At 44.2% G+C, this 19,552-nt stretch overlaps 1 protein-coding gene across 1 annotated transcript in view; it reads left to right on the top strand.

Moving 5' to 3' along the window:
• The window catches only part of Scp2 (sterol carrier protein 2), a 79,270-nt gene that overhangs the window by 26,033 nt on the left and 33,685 nt on the right, over nucleotides 1-19,552 (top strand). The window contains exons 7-10 of the mRNA XM_005353538.3: nucleotides 2,621-2,684; nucleotides 9,151-9,237; nucleotides 10,304-10,454; nucleotides 12,622-12,769. Of these exons, the coding sequence (XP_005353595.1) occupies nucleotides 2,621-2,684; nucleotides 9,151-9,237; nucleotides 10,304-10,454; nucleotides 12,622-12,769 (450 nt within the window). The remainder of the gene's footprint in view (nucleotides 1-2,620; nucleotides 2,685-9,150; nucleotides 9,238-10,303; nucleotides 10,455-12,621; nucleotides 12,770-19,552) is intronic.

Raw genomic sequence — 19,552 nt, 5'->3', positions numbered from 1 at the left:
CAAATAAATAAAAATTTAAAAATAAGTTCTTTATTTCTATTATAGAAACTTTTTTATCTGCGTGTTCACACCTGGGGAGGGCATTGTTCTTGTCCCAGGATGGGTTTGAGTGACCATAGGCTGCCATTAGCACCTCCTGTCTCTCTTCTGCACTGTTTTCCTTCAGGATGCTCTTGTTACCCAAAGGTCTGTGGTTGGGATTTGGCATTTGGCATTTGTGTGTGTGAGGTTTGGGCATCGCTGCTCTTCTGGTTTTGCTAATTATATGGTACTGTTCACTCATGTTTTCCTTCTCGTTTGTGTTAGTTTTGGAGGCTATAGAGATTCCATTTGCCTTGGAAGTATCAGCTCCCATTGGCCTTGGAAATCCTTGTACTGGTGTGTGTTAAAACTCACGTGTTTTTTTTTTTAAGTTTTATATTACTTGGGATAGCTTAATAATTTTCTAGTCTAAATTTTGAAATAGTTGGATTTGGTTTTGTGTTGACAGGGTCTACCCTGTAGCCTGGGCTGGCCTGGAGCTCACTGTGTAACCCAGGCTAGCCTGGACTTTATGTAGTCCTCCCTGCGTCACTCTCTCTCTGGAGTGCTGAGATTACAGGAATGAATTTTGCGCTCGCGCTCTCTCTCTCTCTCTCTCTCTCTCTCTCTCTCTCTCTCTCTCTCTCCTCTCTCTCGTGCTGAGATTACAGGCATGAGCCACACTTTTTAGAATTTAACTTGACAGAGTCGGCGGCAGCCTTTTGTGGTTTTATAATTTGATTCTAGGGGATTGGAATCTTTTTATACTAAGTATATTCTTTGAACATCAAAAATTTTTTTTTTTTTTTTTTTTTTTTTTTTGTTTTTCGAGACAGGGTTTCTCTGTGGCTTTGGAGCCTGTCCTGGAACTAGCTCTGTAGACCAGACTGGTCTCGAACTCACAGAGATCCGCCTGCCTCTGCCTCCAAAAAATTTTTAAGGGGAACATTTTTTATGGGGTGGGGTGGGGTTCATGAGTTAAAGATGACCTTGAATGCCTGACCTTAAGAAATACGTGGTAAGTGATCAGCAGAATCCTTTTCTAGGGGATGATCATTTATATGTGAAATTGGATTCTGTGGAAAGCCATAAAACCCTGTATTGAGAACAAAATAAAACAAAAAACAACCAACCGAAAAAACCTCAAACCCAATCAGAAACAACAGCAACAAATCCTCAAGTCTGTCTCCCTGTAGTTTTTTTCCCAATCATTTATTTTTATTTCATTTGCACTGGTGTTTTGCCTCCTTGTAGATCTGTGTGAGGGTGTCAGACCTTAGAGTTACAGACAGTTGTGAGCAGCCATGTGGGTGCTGGGAATTGAACCCAGGTCCTCTGGAAGAACAGCCAGTGCTCTTAACTGCTGAGCCATCCCTCCAGCCCCCTTCCTAGAGTTTCTACCCACAGTCTTTATTTTATTTTATTTTGAGACAGGATCTCATTGCATAGCCTTGGGTGACTTCCCTACCCCTACCCCTACTCCTACCCCTACCCCTACCTCTCTACCTCTCTACCTCTCTACCTCTCTACCTCTACCTCTCTACAGGTGACTATGTAAGACCTGGCTTCAAACTCACAGTGCTTGCTGCTGTCTCCTGAGTACTGAGATTAAAGGCATAGCCCACAGCATCTGCTGCTGTCTCCTGAGTACTGAGATTAAAGGCATAGCCCACAGCATCTGTTGCTGTGTCCAGAGTACTGAGATTAAAGGCATAGCCGACAGCATCTGGCCCTGCTTATTTTATATTTTGAGACAGGGTTCAGTGTAATCCAGGCTGGCCTTACATCTTGATCCTCCTTGCTTCCTCTTCCTGTGTGTTGGGATTACAGGTGTTTGGCAACACTCCTTGAAAACAGTGCAAGTCCTGTACTGTGCCCACAAACCTCTGATACACCACACCGCTACAGCTCACCCAGTCTGTAGTTAGATAGAATATATTCAGTTGTTTCCTTTGCCCTGCTTATTTGAGGTTAAAAATAGAACTGGAAGCCATCACGGGTGGCACAACCTTTAATCCCAGCACTCTGGAGGCAGAGGCAGGTGGATCTCTGTGAGTTCCAAGCCAGCCAAAGGCTAAACAGTGAGACCCTGTCTCAAAATACAAAACAAAACAAAACGAAACAAAACAAAACAAAAAAACCCCCAAAGATCTGGAAAACATCTATGATCCACTGGCTGTAACTTTTCTAAAGCCCCTTCTGCTGTATCATAAAGGTTTGGGGGTTGTTTGTCAGCCGTAGAGGACGTGACTAGTACACCCACTCACTCTGGGGCTTGGGAATGTCTGGCAGGCACTGGGTCATTGCTAGCAATACTCTCCAGCTAAGCACTATGGCTCCAGACTGTATTTCCTAGTTTTTGAAACTGAATCCTATTTATACAGTTGGAAGTGTTTTTATCTCATATGTCTCCTGAGTCAATTTGTTGAAATGCTCAGATTTAATTATAGCAAATCATATGAGTGATTGGCTCTCTTTAACCCTGATACCAGGGCAAGAGAAACTATGGAAATAGTTAGCAAAACACTGAGTTCCACTGTGACATTTGATAATGAGCTGAAGAAAACAACGCACTGATTGATGTCTGCTTTCTCTGCAGGAACAACAGTTGAACAGTTTGCAAAAATTGGATGGAAAAATCACAAACACTCAGTTAATAACCCGTAAGTACTTCAGAGCTATGACATGAAAATCTGGTCTCTCCTACTGTGTAATATGCAGCTGTATACTTGGACAACAAATGAAAGATATTAGCTTGGATGTTCATTATTTTCTATAAAAGAAAGGCTTGTGCTCAAAGCATACATTGTCGGCTTTTCCATTCTAGTTCTTGGTTATTTATACTTAAAATACCATTACAGCGTAATGGTTCTTTTTAAACTTATTTATGTTCTGAAGGTTGTTTGTTTGTTTGTTTTTGGAGAGGGAGGTCGAGTTTGAGAGAGTAGCCCTAGCTAGCCTCCAGTTTGTGGCAGTCCTTCTGCATCGAATGGTTTGTCCCACCTGGCTTTAATGATTCTTTTAAATAAGAATAACAGTGACAGATGCTAAAATATTTGCTTGGGGTGGATGGGGCAGGTTAGTGCTAGAGCTAGTGATTAGTTTATATGAGGTTCTAGGTGCATTTCTATGCACAGCAAAAAAGATTGTAAAATGCGTATTAATTTTATAGCTGAGATGAATTTCAGTCACTCTAGTGTTATTAACTTATTCTGGAAGAACAATATAATTGTTTATATCCTAAAAGTAATCTGAAGAAAATGATATTGGATGTATTCAGATATATTGTCCCTCAGCAATCTCTGAATGCTTAGTGGTGGTGCAGCGCCTGGTTCACAGCATGAACTCACTGTTGTCCGCTGGGAACTGAACCGGTATCATATAACCAGAATCTCTGTAAAAAAACAATGCAAAACATGTTGGATCATTTCTTTGCCAGTAACACCATATCACAGATTGGATGAGTTAAAAAGAAAAGGAATTTATTTTGCCTTGTGGTTCTGAACATTGCAAGTCACAGAGTTCTCCATCTCTCAGTAGCCTTCTTTTCATGGATAGGATTTTTCTGTGTATCTGTAGCTGTCCTGGAACTCACTCTGTAGACCAGATTGGCTTCTAACTCAGAGATCTGTCTGCCTCTGCCTCCCAAATGCTGGGATTAAAGATGTGCACCACCATGTCCATCTTGATAATGGCCTCTTACTGGCAGAAGTCTGAGGAGGTACAGGACATTGTATAGTGAGAGACGAGGGTCATGTGTGTAGATCTGTTTCTTCTGGTCTCTTGCACTTCTTGTAAAGCCCCTGGACTCAATCATGAGGGCTCTCCCCTGATGACCTTGTCTAATCCAGGTCACCTCCCAAGGCCCCACCTCTGAATCCCCCATAGTCAGATTAGTTCTTCCCGCCTTTTCTTCTCTTCCTCCCCGTGTCATCCTGAGAAGTGACAACCTTGTTCTTATTTATTTCTTCCTCCTCCATTACAAACTCCTTGAGGGCAAGAGTCTTTTCTCATCTTCATATCCTTAGTGCTTAGCACAGAGGGAATCAGAAAATTGTTTCTGAACTGTCTTTGCCACATTTACTAAATGTAAACCTTGACATGATAGGGGTGTTTTTGTCACACAAACCATTGCATGTTTGTCACACTTCACGCTGCTGTCAGCTTTCTTCGGGCATGCCTCGTTCTGTCTTCTTCCTTTTGTGTAGCTGTAACAAAAGCAGTTTAAGGGAGATGTTACCTTGGCTCACACACAGTTCCAGGCCCATCGTTGCAGAGACGTTAGAGCTGATCCCTTCGCGTTCATTCATCCCTTTCTTCCTTCCAACCTGAGGTGGCCGGGCGATAGTGGTGCACGCCTTTAATCCCAGCACTAGGGAGGCAGAGGCAGGTGGATCTCTGTGAGTTCGAGACCAGCCTGGTCTACAGACCAAAAAAAAAAAAAAAAAACCGAAAAAAAAAGAAAAAAAACCAACCTGAGGTGGAATGTGATTGGCTGCTTTAAGCCTGCAGCCTTGACTTCTCTGCCATGATGGATTACACCTGTGAGTTAGAGAAATCCTTTTCCCTCATTACTGCTGTCAGGTTATTTTATCATGGCTGCAGGAAAAGAAACTGAGACAGATTCCATCCCCAAGATCCAAGAGCCTTTTATAGAAAACCTAAGGCTATTGTGAAAATCCTGGTGACTCCCATGGCATATATGGGAGTAAAGTCAGACTCCATTACCCTTTCCTCCTCTGTGGGGAGCATAAGGTTTTTGCACCCACAGAGCTCAGGGAAACCAGGAATTTTAAGCACCCAGGATTGCCGTGTCAAAGGGAAAGCTGTAGAACCTGTCTTTTCAGAAGGCCAGGAACTGGAGGTGAGAAAAACCCTGGAAATCTGTGATACCTGTTGGGCCGTGATATATCAAAGTCCTACCACCAGGACGTGAGGTAGCTAGAGATCTAGTGATCTCTACACTACTTGTACAGCCAGGGGCTCCCCCAAGTGCCCACAACAAGGACCAGAGGTGGCCAATAGCCCAGACGACCTCTGTATTATCTGTATGACCAAGACCGTGCCAGACCGTCCCTTAGACCCTTGAACTAATACAGGTAGTTTAGCTCTAGAACCCATCTTCTTGGAAGAAATGGCATCTGCCTTAAGTTGTTTCAACATAGTTATTGCCTCTTTATGCACCAGGAATACGGACAGTTACACCTGAAACCTTCTCCTAATTATATTGTGTTTAAGTGTGCTGGCAGTAAACCGCCTGGCATCAGACTTCCTAGAAGTTGATCCAGTCTGACAGGTGAGTCAGGCTGAACCGATTTTTCATTCTCACCTCGTTTCCCTGCCTGCCCTGACTCCTGCCGGGACCTCCTCACTTCTCTTTCTTCTTCCTCCTCCTCTTCTTTCTTCTTCTCTTCCACTTCTCTTCTCCCATTCTGTTTCTTTTTTTCTTTCTTTCTTTCTTTTTTTTTTTTTTCAAGACAGGGTTTCTCTGTAGCTATGGAGGCTGTCCTGGAACTAGCTCTTGTAGACCAGGCTGGCCTCGAACTCACAGAGATCCACCTGCCTCTGCCTCCCCAGTGCTGGGATTAAAGGCGTGCGCCACCATCGCCCGGCTTCCCATTCTGCCCATTATGTTTCTAGCAGTGTACTTGGGACAGAGTTAGCATCAGAGGAAATGCTGGCAGTGAGTAGCAGAGCTGAGGCCTGTAAAGCTGCGTACAACTGATCCCTTGCCCTTAGTCCCTGGAGAGCTGTAAGGGTCCTTCTGATTTCCTGGAATGTTGAGGAATTAACAACACTGCACTTTCCTGGCATTGGGACTTCAAAAGGCAGTTTTGGCTTCTTCTAGACTGAAGTAGGAGGATCAGGAGTACAAGGTCAGTCACACTCAGTTACGTATCTAGTTTGAGGCCAGCCTGGGTTCCATGAGATCCTACTTCCAAAAGAAAAAACCAAACCAAACTCAACCCCTATTTTTGAGCATATTCCCACACAGTATAAGACTAGCGAAAGGCCGTGAGGATCTGTGGTAAGTAGAAAGAACTGGGGCTAGCCTACGCCACCTGCACCTTTGCACTTAGGTCTGATGATTCCCTTGGTTGGCTCCACTTCAACGTCCTACAGGTTCTTCAGAGTCTACTCTAAATTTGTCACCTCCCTCAACCCTGGATTTCCTTCCTTGTTCTTTATCACGGTCACTGACATCAACAAGTACCTCATTATCTAAGGAAGCCAGAACATCCTCACGTCAACCTCCCATGGCGTCTGTTCTGTGTGCGGCTGGGATGAACTCACAGGTTCTGCCTCCTTACTGACCGTCTTTGGAATTTATCCCTTTTCTCTGTCCTTCACTTCCAGTTTCCCATACCAGGCCCTTTCCTTTCTGGCCCTAACTAATTGCCCCATCTCTTTGCCAATTTGCTTTCAGTGATATCATTTTCTATCCCTTTTACATACCAAGTTTTCCTGAAGAAATATGGATCTTACTGTGCCATAAGCCCAGTTTAGTGTCCTGTTCCTCACTGTTTTTAGTGTGAGATATGACCATCAAAAAAATGGGCTTTTCTGCTCTAATCCTGGGTCATTCTCCTGCCCACCTTTCCATCCTGCCTCCTGGCCCCTCCCAGACTCCAAGCCCTCTTGCCTGTCTTGATGGCCTTTTTCCACCGCAGGCTGCTTTGCATCTGCTGCCTCTCCTGCCAGGAATCCACCCCCCTTCTGTTAGTTGTTTTGGGGCATCTGGGTTTAATGCACAGCTGTGTGCTCCTATACCACCCACATAGCATTTTTGTCATAGCATGTATTGTAAATATTAGAACAGAATGTATTTCTTTACTGTGGAATCATACAGGATTCCTTGAGGGTAGGAACGGCATTCCTGTCTCTTTGCGTGGGGTATAGCTCAAATAAGGTAGTTTCTGAAAGCTAGTCATGGCCAACGTTAACTTTATTTATTACGGAATGTGGGCATCACATATGTTAGGCAAGTATTTTTCTGTTTCTTCCCGAAACCGGGTCTCGTGTAGCCCTGGCTGTCCTCAAACTGGATGTGTGTCTGAGGATGACCTTGGGCTTCTTCTCCTCCTGCCTCTACAAACACAGTGTTAGAATCACTGGCCTGTGCCTCCATACCCAGTTTGTGTGGAGCTGGGAACCCAGGGCCTCATGTGTGCTAGGAAAGTACTCTAGCTGGGTGTGGTGGCGCATGCCTTTAAAGCCCAGAACTCAGAAGGCAGAGGTGGGCAGATCTCTGTGAGTTGGAAGTCAGTCAACCTGTTCTACAAGGCAAATTCCAGGACAGCCAGCGCTTCATAAAGAGATCCTGTTTTAAACCGCAAACGAACTCTCCCTAACTTTTCCAGTTGAGCTACATCCCTAGCCAACAAGCCATTTGACTTAAACATTAATTAATCTATTATTATTGTGTGCTATGTGTATGATGTGTGTGGCATGTGTGTGGGGTTCAGTGAACAGCTCCGTGGAGTCAGTTCTCTCCTTTCATCTTTGTGTGGGCTCTGGGTGTTATACTCACGTGACCAGATCTGAGGGGGATGAACCTTCACCTGTGCCATCTCACTGACTCCAAGTCCTTCCATTTTAGTGGCTAGTATTTCATAACTGACTAGGGGAAAAGTGAAGTGCTCTGTTGTAACATTTAACTGGTGTTAGCACCAGCTGGACACCTTGTTACTTGGGGCTGGCATGAGCCACCCAAAGATAACAGACTCTGCAAGGCTCAGCTTCTGCCCTTCAGGAGACTGACTTATTTCAGATGCCAGTTACTGGTAGTTGACCAGCCCACCCATACTGGCTCACTGGCTACAATCTAAGGGATTTCTATGACACCCCCCCTCCCGCTCAGGTTTTATGATTCAAGAATAACACAGAACTCAGGAAAGTGCTCTTACATATATAGTGTTATTATAGAGAATGTTAATCAGAAAAACGCCAGATGAAACAGGGCATGGTGTCATATGCCTGTTATCCCAGCAGAAGAACCAGAAGTTTAAAGTCATCCCTCGGCTATGTAGCAGGGTGGAGTCCTAGTCTGGAATTCAGGAGTTCCTAACTGGCTGAGTCCCCACAAAGAGAGGTTTTATGCTCTGCTGATGGGGAGGGGCTGTCACCCTCACTGTAGCTTCCTCAGGACATCCAGGCGTTCCCCACCTTCTGTGTCTAGAATTTCTATTAGCTTTGTTATATGGGCATGCTCCATAAATGACTAGTCACATGACTGAACTTAATTTCCCGCCTTCCTCTCCCTAGCAAAGGATGAGCAGGCTGGTTGGTCTCCTTGGTGATCAGACGCCTGTGTTAAAGGTTCCTGAGGCAGCAGTGTGTGGAACACACCTAATTCCAGCACGTGGGGAGGCAGGAAAATGAAGAGTCCAAGGCCAACCTGGGTTAGAATGAGAGAGACCCTCCTAGGATTGGGTCAGGGAGGAGAGAGATGAGGAGAGAGAAATGATGGGCCAGGGGCCCTGCTTCAGCCATCTTATTAGTATAACAAAGCCAGTCCTGTCACACGGGAAATGGTTTTAGAGCTCTGTAGCAGGCAGATTTTACTGTCGTTTTCGTTGAGACTGTTCAGGTAGTATAGACTGGCCCAGAGCTCTCTGTGTAGCTGACGATGACCTTGAACTTCTAAGCCTCCTGCCTCCTCCTCCTGAGTGTTTCTTTTTTTTTTTTTTTTTTTTTTTTTTTTTTTTGGTTTTTCGAGACAGGGTTTCTCTGTAGCTTTGGAGCCTGTCCTGGAACTCCCTTGGTAGACCAGGCTGGCCTCGAACTCACAGAGATCCTCCTGTCTCTGCCTCCCAAGTGCTGAGATTACAGGTGTGCACCACCACCGCCCGGCTGGCCTCCTCCTGAGTGTTAATGTCAAGTATAGTTAGTGCCAAATACAGTGTTAGCTCCGGGGCTGCAGGCATGTGCCACCCTGCCCAGCTAGGACAGACAGCTTCCATACACAACATAGGATTGTAGAGTAGGTGGTTTTTTCTTTATTTTAAAAACTTCATTCAAATGACATTAAGGTTGAAACTTCTTAATGTAAGTTTGTAAGTTGTGAAAAGATTCGTCAGCAGAAATTACAGTTACTTCCCTACTTGTAACCATGTATCTTGTATCTAGGTATTCCCAGTTCCAGAGCGAATACAGCTTAGATGAAGTAATGAAATCTAGGACGATTTTCGATTTTCTGACTGTCTTGCAATGCTGGTAAGAAAAGCATGTTAGTATTTCCTAAGCATAGCTAACTGCTCATCCCCTGCCCGTCCCTCCCTGGGTAAATGTTAGGCTCTGTCTGTAACTTTTGTAGAATTGCCAGCGTCCCCTCACTCTGGGTGGCTTCCTGAGCATGTACCCAACTTCTTGTTGCTGCTCTGAGGCGGATCCCCTCTGTCATGAAAAAAATACATTTTACCTCTTCCTTCTCTAGTAACTTTTACTTGTTTGGGGTATTCTGTGTTTATTTATTAAAAACGCCTTAGGAGGCGAGTGCAGCCCTAAGGCTCTGGGAGCGTTTGTTTTCCCTGTAGACTTCTAACACGGAAAACTTTTCTCTGTGATAGATAAGAGCGAAATGAAGGATTCATAGCTCTAACGGTGCTCACAGTCACATCTTGAAACTTGCCTGCCACTCTCTTGCTCCTCGAACATTGACTGAGGACGGTGTAGTCCTGCGTACATTCCTGACTGAGCTCTGGGGATACTTTCTGGGATGCAGTTGACAAAACGGGTCAGCTGTCACCTGGCAGAGTCTGAAGGACGGCCCACTTAGAAAATCCTTCCCAGCTCATCGAGGGGCTCTTGTGTGTGTGCCGCCTTGCTTCCCAGCTGATTGTAGATCTGTGTTGAGATCTCAAGGGTCTTACCTCTGGATTTTTTAATGCCCCATTCTATTCTGCCCCAGCTTCCAAGAGAATTCCAGACTGAGCTCTCTGGGATACAGCAAGGCTGGAGTGGTGTGAGTCCCTTGTAGTATCTTCATAGAACTAATGCACTCTGCAGAGGTCTCCAGAAATCGCCTCATGTGTCAGTGGAGGCAGATGCAGGACTCTCTCAGTGAGAGCTTGAGGGAGAGACTGTGGACTAAGCAGAGAGGAGCTTTTGAGGGCTTGCTGGAGACTCAGCCTCAGTGGGATGCATATGCAGTTAAATAGTAAACATTTCAGAAAAGACTGGGATTGGCCAGGGGACAAACTTCATCTCCCCTGCCCCCAGCTCCCAGTCTGAACCCCTAGGAGATGGACGATGTTGGAGTAATTGTTTCACTTCCTCCTAGTCCCACCTCTAATGGCGCTGCAGCAGCAATTTTGTCTAGTGAAGATTTCGTACTGAAGTATGGCCTGCAAGACAAAGCTGTGGAAATTGTGGCACAGGAGATGATGACTGATTTGCCAAGCACATTTGAAGAAAAAAGCATTATTAAAATGGTATATCCGAGGTTCATTTTTTTTTTAAATTAAATTAAGGAAACATTATTTTAAATTGCAACCTGACACTTTATTGTTGTTAGCTCTGGAAGGCACTTATAAAAAACTAGATTTAGAAAGGTTCTTGTGTAGCCCATTTTCTTAGTTATGGTTTCTGTTGCTATGAAGAGACACCATGACCATGGCAACTTTTTAAAAATATTTATTTTTATTTTTATGTGCGTTGGTGTTTTACCTGTATATATGTCTGTGTCAGGGTGTTGGACCCTGGAGTTACAGACAGTTGCAAGCTGCCATGTGGGTGCTGGGAATTGAACCCTGGACCTCTAGAAGAGCAGCCAGTTCTCTTAACTGCTGAGCCATCTCTCTTGCCTGACCATGGCAACTCTTAAAAGAAAGCATTTAATTGAGATGGTGGCTTACAGTTCAGAGATTCAGTCCATATGCGTGCAGACATGGAACTGGTTACATCTTGATCAGGAGGCAACAGGAAGTGGACTGAGACACTGGGTGATAGTTTGAGCATATGAGACCTCAAAGCCCACCTCTACAGTGACACACTTCCTCTAACAAGGGCACATCTACTCCAGCAAGGCCACTGGGAGGTGGAGGATGGAGAATTAGGAATTCAGGCCCAGCCTTAGCTACATTGCTAATCAGATGCTGCTTAGGATGGCGTCATAAATGTGGTGTTTTAATTTATTAGACATATTGGTTTTTAATTTTATTTATTTATTTATTTACTTACTTACTTTTGAGAAAGGGCTTCTTCATGTAGCTCTGGCTGTCCAGGAACTTTCTCTAGACCAGGCTGGCTTGAACTCAGAGATCCACCAACCTCTGCTTCCCAAGTGCTAGAATTAAAGGCATTTACCCTTATTAAAGGGAAAATAAAAGATTTCAGACCTAAAGTGAGTTGAACAATTGATGATTTGCCCCTCAACTACAGAAACAGTTGTGACAGTAAATTAGATAAAATAAATTTTTACAACATGCTTTAAATGTGAAATGCTTACACAACTTAATCAAATGCTTTAATTTGATTCCCCATAAGCTCATGTGTTATAGATTTAGTGCGTGATCCAGCATTGTTTTGAGGTGGAGTCTTTGGGAGGTGACCAGATCTTGGGAGCTCCAACCTAATCAAAGGATTAATTCATTGATGGGGTCATAGTTTAATGGGTTTCAGGGACGAAGCTTTGTGGAAAAAGTTAGCTCTGACTGCTCCTTGGCCTTCAGGGGGGGAGCAGCCTTGCTCTACCACGTGTTCTCTGCTAGGATTTTTTTTTTTTTAAAAAAACCTTGCAATGAGTCTGGTGTGATAGCTCCAGGTGACCCTGGGTTGAAACCTGCAAAACTATGAACCAAAATGATTCTTTCCCATGGGGCATGGCTGCACAACATGTAACCTTAGCCCTTGAGAAGAAAGGCAGGAGGAACAGGAGCACAGGGTCATCCTCAGCTGCACAGTAGATTTGAGGCTAGCCTGGGCTACATGAAATCCTGTCTGAAAAATAAAACAAGCGAGAAAGAACCTTTCCTGCTCGGAAGTTGTTTTCTTGGGTGTTTTGTCAGAGCAGTGGGGTGTTGACCAGCAAAGTCAAGATCATACTATTGGGTGATGGCACATAGCTTCTAGTCAGGTTCTCATGGCACATTATATATTACTTCTGTCTTTCTTCTTGAATAGAAGTTGACCATGGCATGTGCAAAAGTGGTTTGAATCCTCTATGATCTTCTAAAAGAAGATTGCATATTTTCCTATAGAATTGTTCCATATTTTTCACTGTGACTCATAATAATGTATTAAAAATTCTCTTCAGCCAGTACAACTATACATTATAACTTCATCAATACAGCTATATGTTATGATTCCATAGTTTTCATAACAGCCTAGATAGAACCTCAGAGATTCTAAGTCCTTTTTCGATGTCTTATTTAAACTTTTGTTCTTTATGGTAGGTATAAAGTTCTGTATGTACATTCTTCTTTTTGGACATTATTTTATTTAGACCTTTTATATAATATTAGCAGGTTCAGCTGAGATTTCACTATGTGTGGTATTTTGAGCTTTTAATGTTATGCGTGCACTAGTCTCTTAAATGCCTTAGCTAAAAGGTCACGGGCCGCTGCCCTTTCTCACTTCTGAATGGACTTTTGGTTCTAGGTTGGTTTCGATATGACTAAAGAAGCCGCCAGGAAGTGCTATGAGAAGTCCGGCCTGAGACCGACTGACATCGATGTGATAGAGCTTCATGACTGCTTTTCTGCCAATGAGCTCCTGACTTACGAGGCCCTGGGGCTCTGTCCAGAAGGTAGTGTCTTTGAAGATGGCTCTCCCCGTGTGTGTGTCGGTCCCACTGAGAAGCCGTCACTTTCTCATTAAGCAATAGGAGTCACTCATTGCCTGTCACTGCACACTGGCTCTGCCACACTGTGCAAACTGGTTTAGAGCATCCAGTCTTGGACGGCACCAACCCTGGCAGAACAGAGTGTATACCTTCCTTTACATTACACAAGTCAGTGCTTAGAATGTCCTGTTCCATTTTAGAGAGGATTTATTAGGCCTACAAACCTCAAGTATTTTTAAATTGTGTTTAAATAAAGCCTTGCAGAAAGGAAAAACGGCAGAGCTGATTATCGACAGGTGTGACGGGTTCCTGTCCATTTCTAAAGCGCACCATTCTGAGCGCATGAACTCCGGTTGTTCACTTCCTCGTTGGCCCTTGACAGCGTTGTTCACATTTCAGACTTGCTCAGAGGATAGGACTGCATCTTACTGTAGTCTTGATTTGCATTCCTCGTGACTAATGATACTGAAAACCTTTTTATGTGCCTATTGGTCATTCATTTATCGCCTTTAAAAAAAAAGATTTATGTTATCTTTAGTTATGTGTACCCGTGTGTGGGTAAGTGAACGAGTAACTTCAGGGTCCCCTAGGGTTGAAGTTACAGCTGGTTGTGAGTCGCCCTATGTGGGTGTTAGGAATCCAACTTGGGTCCTCTAGGGAAGAGTAGTGCATGCATACTTAACTGATGAGCCATCTCTCCAGCCCCTCGTGTACCTTCCTTTTATGTATCCCGTGCCTGTCTTTATATCATTTAAATCTCTGCCTTTTGGTTGTCTGTTGTCATTATTGTATTTTAAGAATGTATGTATTTATATACATACATATATATGACATCACAATATTAATACATATATACTCTATATATTTTAGATATATTTCAGTGGTAAGCTTCTTTTTGTTTTTTTTTTGTGTTTTGTATTGTTTTGGTTTTTTTTGTTTTTTGAGACAGGGTTTCTCTGTGTAGCCTTGGCTGTCCTGAAACTCATTCTATAGACCAGGCTGACCTCGAACTCACAGAGATCCTCCTGCCTCTGCCTCCTCAGTGTTGGGATTAAAGGTGTACTCCACTACTGCCCAGCCAATGATAAATGTTTATGTTGTGAATATTTTCTCCTAGTCCAAGAACATAGTCTTCTGTGTCCATATGGTTTAGATGGACCATTTTATTATGTTTTCTTCTTGTGTTGTGTACTTTTTATTCTCTGCTTTCCTTCTGACTTCTTTTGCATCATTTGAACATTTGTAGGATACTATATGTATCTGCTGGCTTTTTGACTGGATCTCTTTTTAAGATTTATGTAGTTAGTTTATAGTTATCGTGTGTATTGTGTTTATTGGAGTGCATGTGGCATGGTGCACATAAGAAGGCCAGAGGACAGCACCGTGGAGCTGTTTTCTCTTTCCCCCTTTGTAGGGTTTCAGGGTCACACTCAGGTCACCAGGCTTGTCTCAGGAACATTTTACCTGCTGAGCCATCTCCTAGGCCCTCCCTTTTCCCCAGGCTAACTCTAACTTGCTGTATAGCTGACAATGACCTTGAACTTCTGGTCCTTTTGCTTCTATCTCCCAAGTTCTGTCACTCTACAGAGTTAGCTACCTCCTTAGCCCCTGCTTCTTTTTCTTCTCTAGAGGGTGCTGATAGGACATCCTCAGCACTGTTGGCCTTTGAGCCCTGTCGTTCTGTAGTAGAGCGTGCGCTTTTTAGGGTGGTCAGCAGTGAGTGTGCTTGACCTTCTGCCCACAGAATGCCACAAATGCCTCCCACAGTCGTGACAACCAAAAATGTCTCCAGATCTCTCCCTGTGGGTAAAATCTCCCCCAGTTAAGAACTGCTGCTCCAAGGCCATGGTGTGTACTTAGCCTTCAGTCTCTAGTAGTTAGTATTGTGCCTCTTAACATGCAAGGAAGAACCCTGTCCACCATACAGGCCATTAACTGACTCCTCTTTGCCTTCATTGTTGTAGTTGTCATGTATATCGCATCTGTTTATATTGAAAATATTAACATGATCATATTTGAAGGCATTAAGAGGAAATAGTCTTTTATATTTACCTAGGTATTTATAATTTTTGTCATTTCATTCTTAAAGATTGTGTGTGTGTGAGTGTGTGTGTGTGTAGAATCTTCATGTTTGAGACAACGTCTTTCTCTTACTGCTCATGGCTGTGTACCTACAAGCGTCCAGAGGCTCTCCTGTCTCCACTTCCCATTTTGCTGTAGGAGTACTGGGGTTATAGATCCATGCTGGGCTATTACGTGGATCTTAGGGTTTCAAATCCAGGCCCTCATGTCTGAGCTGCAATACTTTATCCACTGGGCCATCTCCCAGTCCAAGACTGACCTGGACTGGCAGGTTTTTATTTAGTGACAGGTTTCTGAGAGGAGGACCAAAGGAAGATAAATTAAGAAGACATGAAAGTTTGGGATCAGGATACAACCATGTTTATTAAAATGTACAGCATCTTATATATAGTTTGCACGGGGAAATGAACACAGTCATCGGAAAACTATCATATAATGGACACAGTCATCAGGGAGCTAATCAAGCCATGTTGCACAAAAGGAATATAGCAAATGTATCACAGACCCAGTACACAGCATCTTTGAGACTCAACTCCAGTCTGTTCTGGGGGAAAAGGCCAGGTTCCCAGGAACCAAAACCTAACTCCCTTGAGGGCTTGTTTCCAGTTCCAGACTACAGGAGCCAAGTCTGCTCTGGGCAAAGACACAGACTAGCATTCCCTTTGCCCTTTCATCAGGGTTGCTGAGAAAGCCTTGGATCAGCCTGGCTCCGAACACAAGAGCCCTGTTTCTTTGTTTTTATTCTCCGTATTTTGCCTGCATGTTTATATGTGCACCAATGTATGCTCCTATTGCCTGAGCAGACTAGAAGGGGGCATTGGATCCCCTGGAACTGGAGTTAAAAGCTGTTGTGAGCAGCTGGGAAACAAGCCTTGGTCCCTCTGCAAGACTTGTGAATATACTTTTCTAAAAATGTAACAAAATAAAATATAATAAGATAAAACAAAAACTATCACGTTGGAGTTGGACAAGGCAAATTAACAGAAGGAAAAGAGCCTAAGAGAAGGCACAAGAATCAGAGACCCGCCTGCTCACACACTTAGGCGTTCCATAAGAACACTGAGCTGGAAGCCATTATTTGTGCTCATAGAACCTGGTGCCGACCTGTGCAGGCCCTGGGGAGTTCATATGCGCTTTGATCATGTTGAGTTAGAGGGCCTTGTTTTCTTGGCATCCTCCATCCTGTCTGGCTCTTACACTCTTCTTCTTCCTCAAGGTGGGTGGGTTACCCTGTCCTGTTGGAAGGGATTTTGATAGAGATCCCATTTAGGGCTGAATGTTCCAATATCCTCTCTCTGTCTCTGCTCCCACTCCGCTTTGAGACAGGGTCTAAATACACAGCCCTTACTGACCTGGAATTCACTGTCTAGACCAGGCTGGTCTCGAACTCACAGAGGTCTGCCTGCCTCTGCTTCCTGAGTGCTGGGATTGAGGGTGTGTGCCATTGCAGTGATGTCTGTTTTAGAGCTTTTGATACTACCCCCACAAGTCTGTGGAACACTTTCTTTTTTGTTTTATTTTCTTTTTGTAGAATTAGTGATCAAACCTGGGGCCATGCACATCTGTTCGTTTTTTTAAATGCCCTTTCTGCTCTGAGTCTCTCGAGTAATTTCTTTTCCCTGGTTTTCCGAGACAGGTTTCTTTGTGTATCAGCCTTGACTGTCTGGAACTCACACTGGCCTCAAACTCACAGAGATCCACCTGCCTCTGCCTTCCAAACACTGGGATTAAAGGCGTGCACCACTGTCACCCAGCTTTTTCTCCTTTTTTTTTCTTCCTTTTTTTTTTTTTAAATTGGAAGAACTTCTTTTTTTTGGAGACAAGTCTTACTGGCCTTGATCACATGACCGTCTTCTTGCTCCAGCTTCCAGAATGGTAGGATGTCCTTTCATGTCTCTCTTTCTTTCCTTTTGGAGACAGATCTCAGGCTGGGCTATAGCTCGTGAGACACACTGCTTGCCTCACATGCAGGAACCCCTGGGTCCAGTCTCCAGTACCGACAAGCTCACTGTTGCAGCCTCTGCCTCTGCATCCGGGGTCAGCATCCTGGCCATGAACCACCATATCTGGATTTGGTGTTTTATTTCAAAGATTTCTCTTTTCAAATTTCTTTGGGATTCATTTTCTAGTTTCTTGGCTGTGCTGAGAACTCCTGTCTTGGTGTTTATTTCTAGTGTGTCTCCTTCTCCTTGCAGCTCTAGGATCAGTTTGAAAGTCCTTGATACCTTTGTAATCTAGACTTTGTAATCTATTGATGCTCTTTCTCCCTTGGGTTACCTCTCCCCATTTTATTTTTGAGACAAACTCTGTTGCTGGGCCCGGGGACTCACTGGGTTTAGGCGAGGTGGGATGGCCAGTGAGCCCAGGAGTCCACTGTCTCTGCCTCCTCAGGTCTAGGATTCTAAACACACACACCAAACCCAGCCTTTTATGTGGGTGCTGGGGATTAACTCAGTCTTCCTGCTTCCTGCTTACAAGCTTCATGGTTTACTGACAGAGTTATCTCCCCCACTCCACTGTTTGTGATTTAGGGAGCGGTCAGCCCAGTTGGTTGTGACAAGTTCTGTCTTGCCTTCGGAGGTGGTGACTGATGCTCATGTTTAGCTCCTGAGCCTCTTACAGCTGTACTGGTTCGGGCCCTCCTGTGCATCCATAGCTCAGGGGAGTGAGTCTCAGACCTACATAAGTCTGTAGTCAGAATCAGGCTGGGGATTCTGCTCTGGCTCTCTCTGCTGTGGCCTTCTTTGCTCGCTACTCTTTCTGGTTCTGTTGGGTAGAAAGGGGGGGTTTCAAATCTCAGTATTTGGGAAACAGAGACAGGAGGATCAGGAGGCAGAGACATGTGGATCTCTGTGAGTTCAAGGCCAGCCTGGTCTATAAGAACTAGTTCCAGAACAGGCTCCAAAGCTACAGAGAAACCCTGACTCGAAAAAGAACAACAACAACAACAACAACACACACACACATACACACACACACACACACACACACACAAATAAAACACAAAAAAATAAAAACAAAATAAAATAAAAATCACTTTTCTTAAAGATTTATTTGTTATTTATGTGTATGTGTGTTTGTATGCCTGTGCATGTGTGCACGCATATGTAGGGCCAGAGAGGCTGTCAGATCCTTTGGTCATAGGAGGTTATCAGCTGCCTAAGTTTGTTTCTGGGAAGCAAACTTGTTGCAAGAGCATCAGGTGCCCTTAACTGCCGAGCCATCCTTCCAGCCTCTGCAGAGTTAGTCTCGAGTCTTCTTTCTTTCTCAAGCCACCGTGACTGAATCCTTTGTTGAGTCCTGTTGGCACTGGACTCTGCCTTCAGATAAATCTGAGTAGGCCACTTCTTGCCAGGTTTTTTGTCGCTGCCAACATGATTTCTTAGGCTGTGGTTGCCTCACAGCTGGCCCTGCATCTGCTTGGACTCCAGTCTCTTTGCTCGAGCCCATGCAGAATGGTCAGGGCTGTCCCTCTCTTCCAGGCCTGCTCGTTTCTCACTCACAGAGAGGCACTGGCTGAGTGTTGTCTCTTTAGGGCGCACCTCGGTGTCCGCAGCCTCTTCTCTCTGTGACTACTCTCCTGCATCCACGTTGCCTCTTGTTTCAAGCACCCTTGGTTCATTTTCCCCTCAGATGCTGTGTCTAGAACCCCATGTGGTTTGTCCAGGGTTCTCTTCCTTGTTCCCCCCTTCGCAAACTCTTTTCCATCCTCCTCTCCATGGTGCCATGGCTACGGACAGCACCCAAACCATTATCGTCACCTCTGGAGCTCCCAGATCTTATTATTTGATCAGAAAAGCATCTGGAAGAATATTTTATATGATCCATGTACTTTTGTTTTGTAACCACCAAACAGCAAACAGGTCATTAACGGGCAATGTGGAGGCCACCAAGCATGTAAAATAAATTTGTAGTTGGGTTTTTTTTTTTTTTGAGGGGAGGGGTTAGTTGGAGTCAGAGTTTCACCGCATCGCCCTGGCTGGTCTGGAACTCAGCATGTAGGCCAGGTTATCCTTGAACACACAAAGATATGCCTGCCTCTGTGCTATGACAAAAGGTTGTGCACCACTCCTGTGACTGTGAAATAATTATTTTTAACCTTTATTGTTCAACAGTGTTTTCAGTCTTTTGTCTTAATTTCATGAAAATGAATTTTTGTTTGTTTGCCTGTTTTGTGGTACTGGAATCAAACACCAGGACATCCACATGCTGGGTACGCACTCTGCCACGAGCCACACTTTCAGTTCTGCTCTTCTGTTGTTTTTGTTTGTTTTGTTTCAAGACAGGGTTTTTCCACGTAGTCCTAGCTGTCCTAGAACTCACTCTGTAGACCAGGCTGGCCTCGAACTCACAGAGATCCATCTTCCTCTGCCTCCTGAGTGCTGGGATTAAAGGTGTGTGCCATGATGATCAACAAGCTTTTTTTTTTTTTTTAAAATTTAAACAATTATATACCACATAGTAATACAGCTGAAACCAGGGAGAAAATAAATTCATTTTGGACACTTAAGAATTTTGAAACTGGGGGGCTGGAGAGATGGCTCAGTGGTTAAGAGCATTGCCTGCTGTTCCAAAGGTCCTGAGTTCAATTCCCAGCAACCACATGGTGGCTCACAACCATCTGTAATGAGGTCTGGTGCCCTCTTCTGGCCTCCAGACATACAG

This window comes from Microtus ochrogaster, chromosome 10 (genome assembly GCF_000317375.1).
Source record: "Microtus ochrogaster isolate Prairie Vole_2 chromosome 10, MicOch1.0, whole genome shotgun sequence".
Lineage (NCBI taxonomy): Eukaryota > Metazoa > Chordata > Mammalia > Rodentia > Cricetidae > Microtus > Microtus ochrogaster.
Note: the sequence above shows the minus strand (reverse complement) of the source record. Positions and strands in the feature narration are given on the sequence as shown.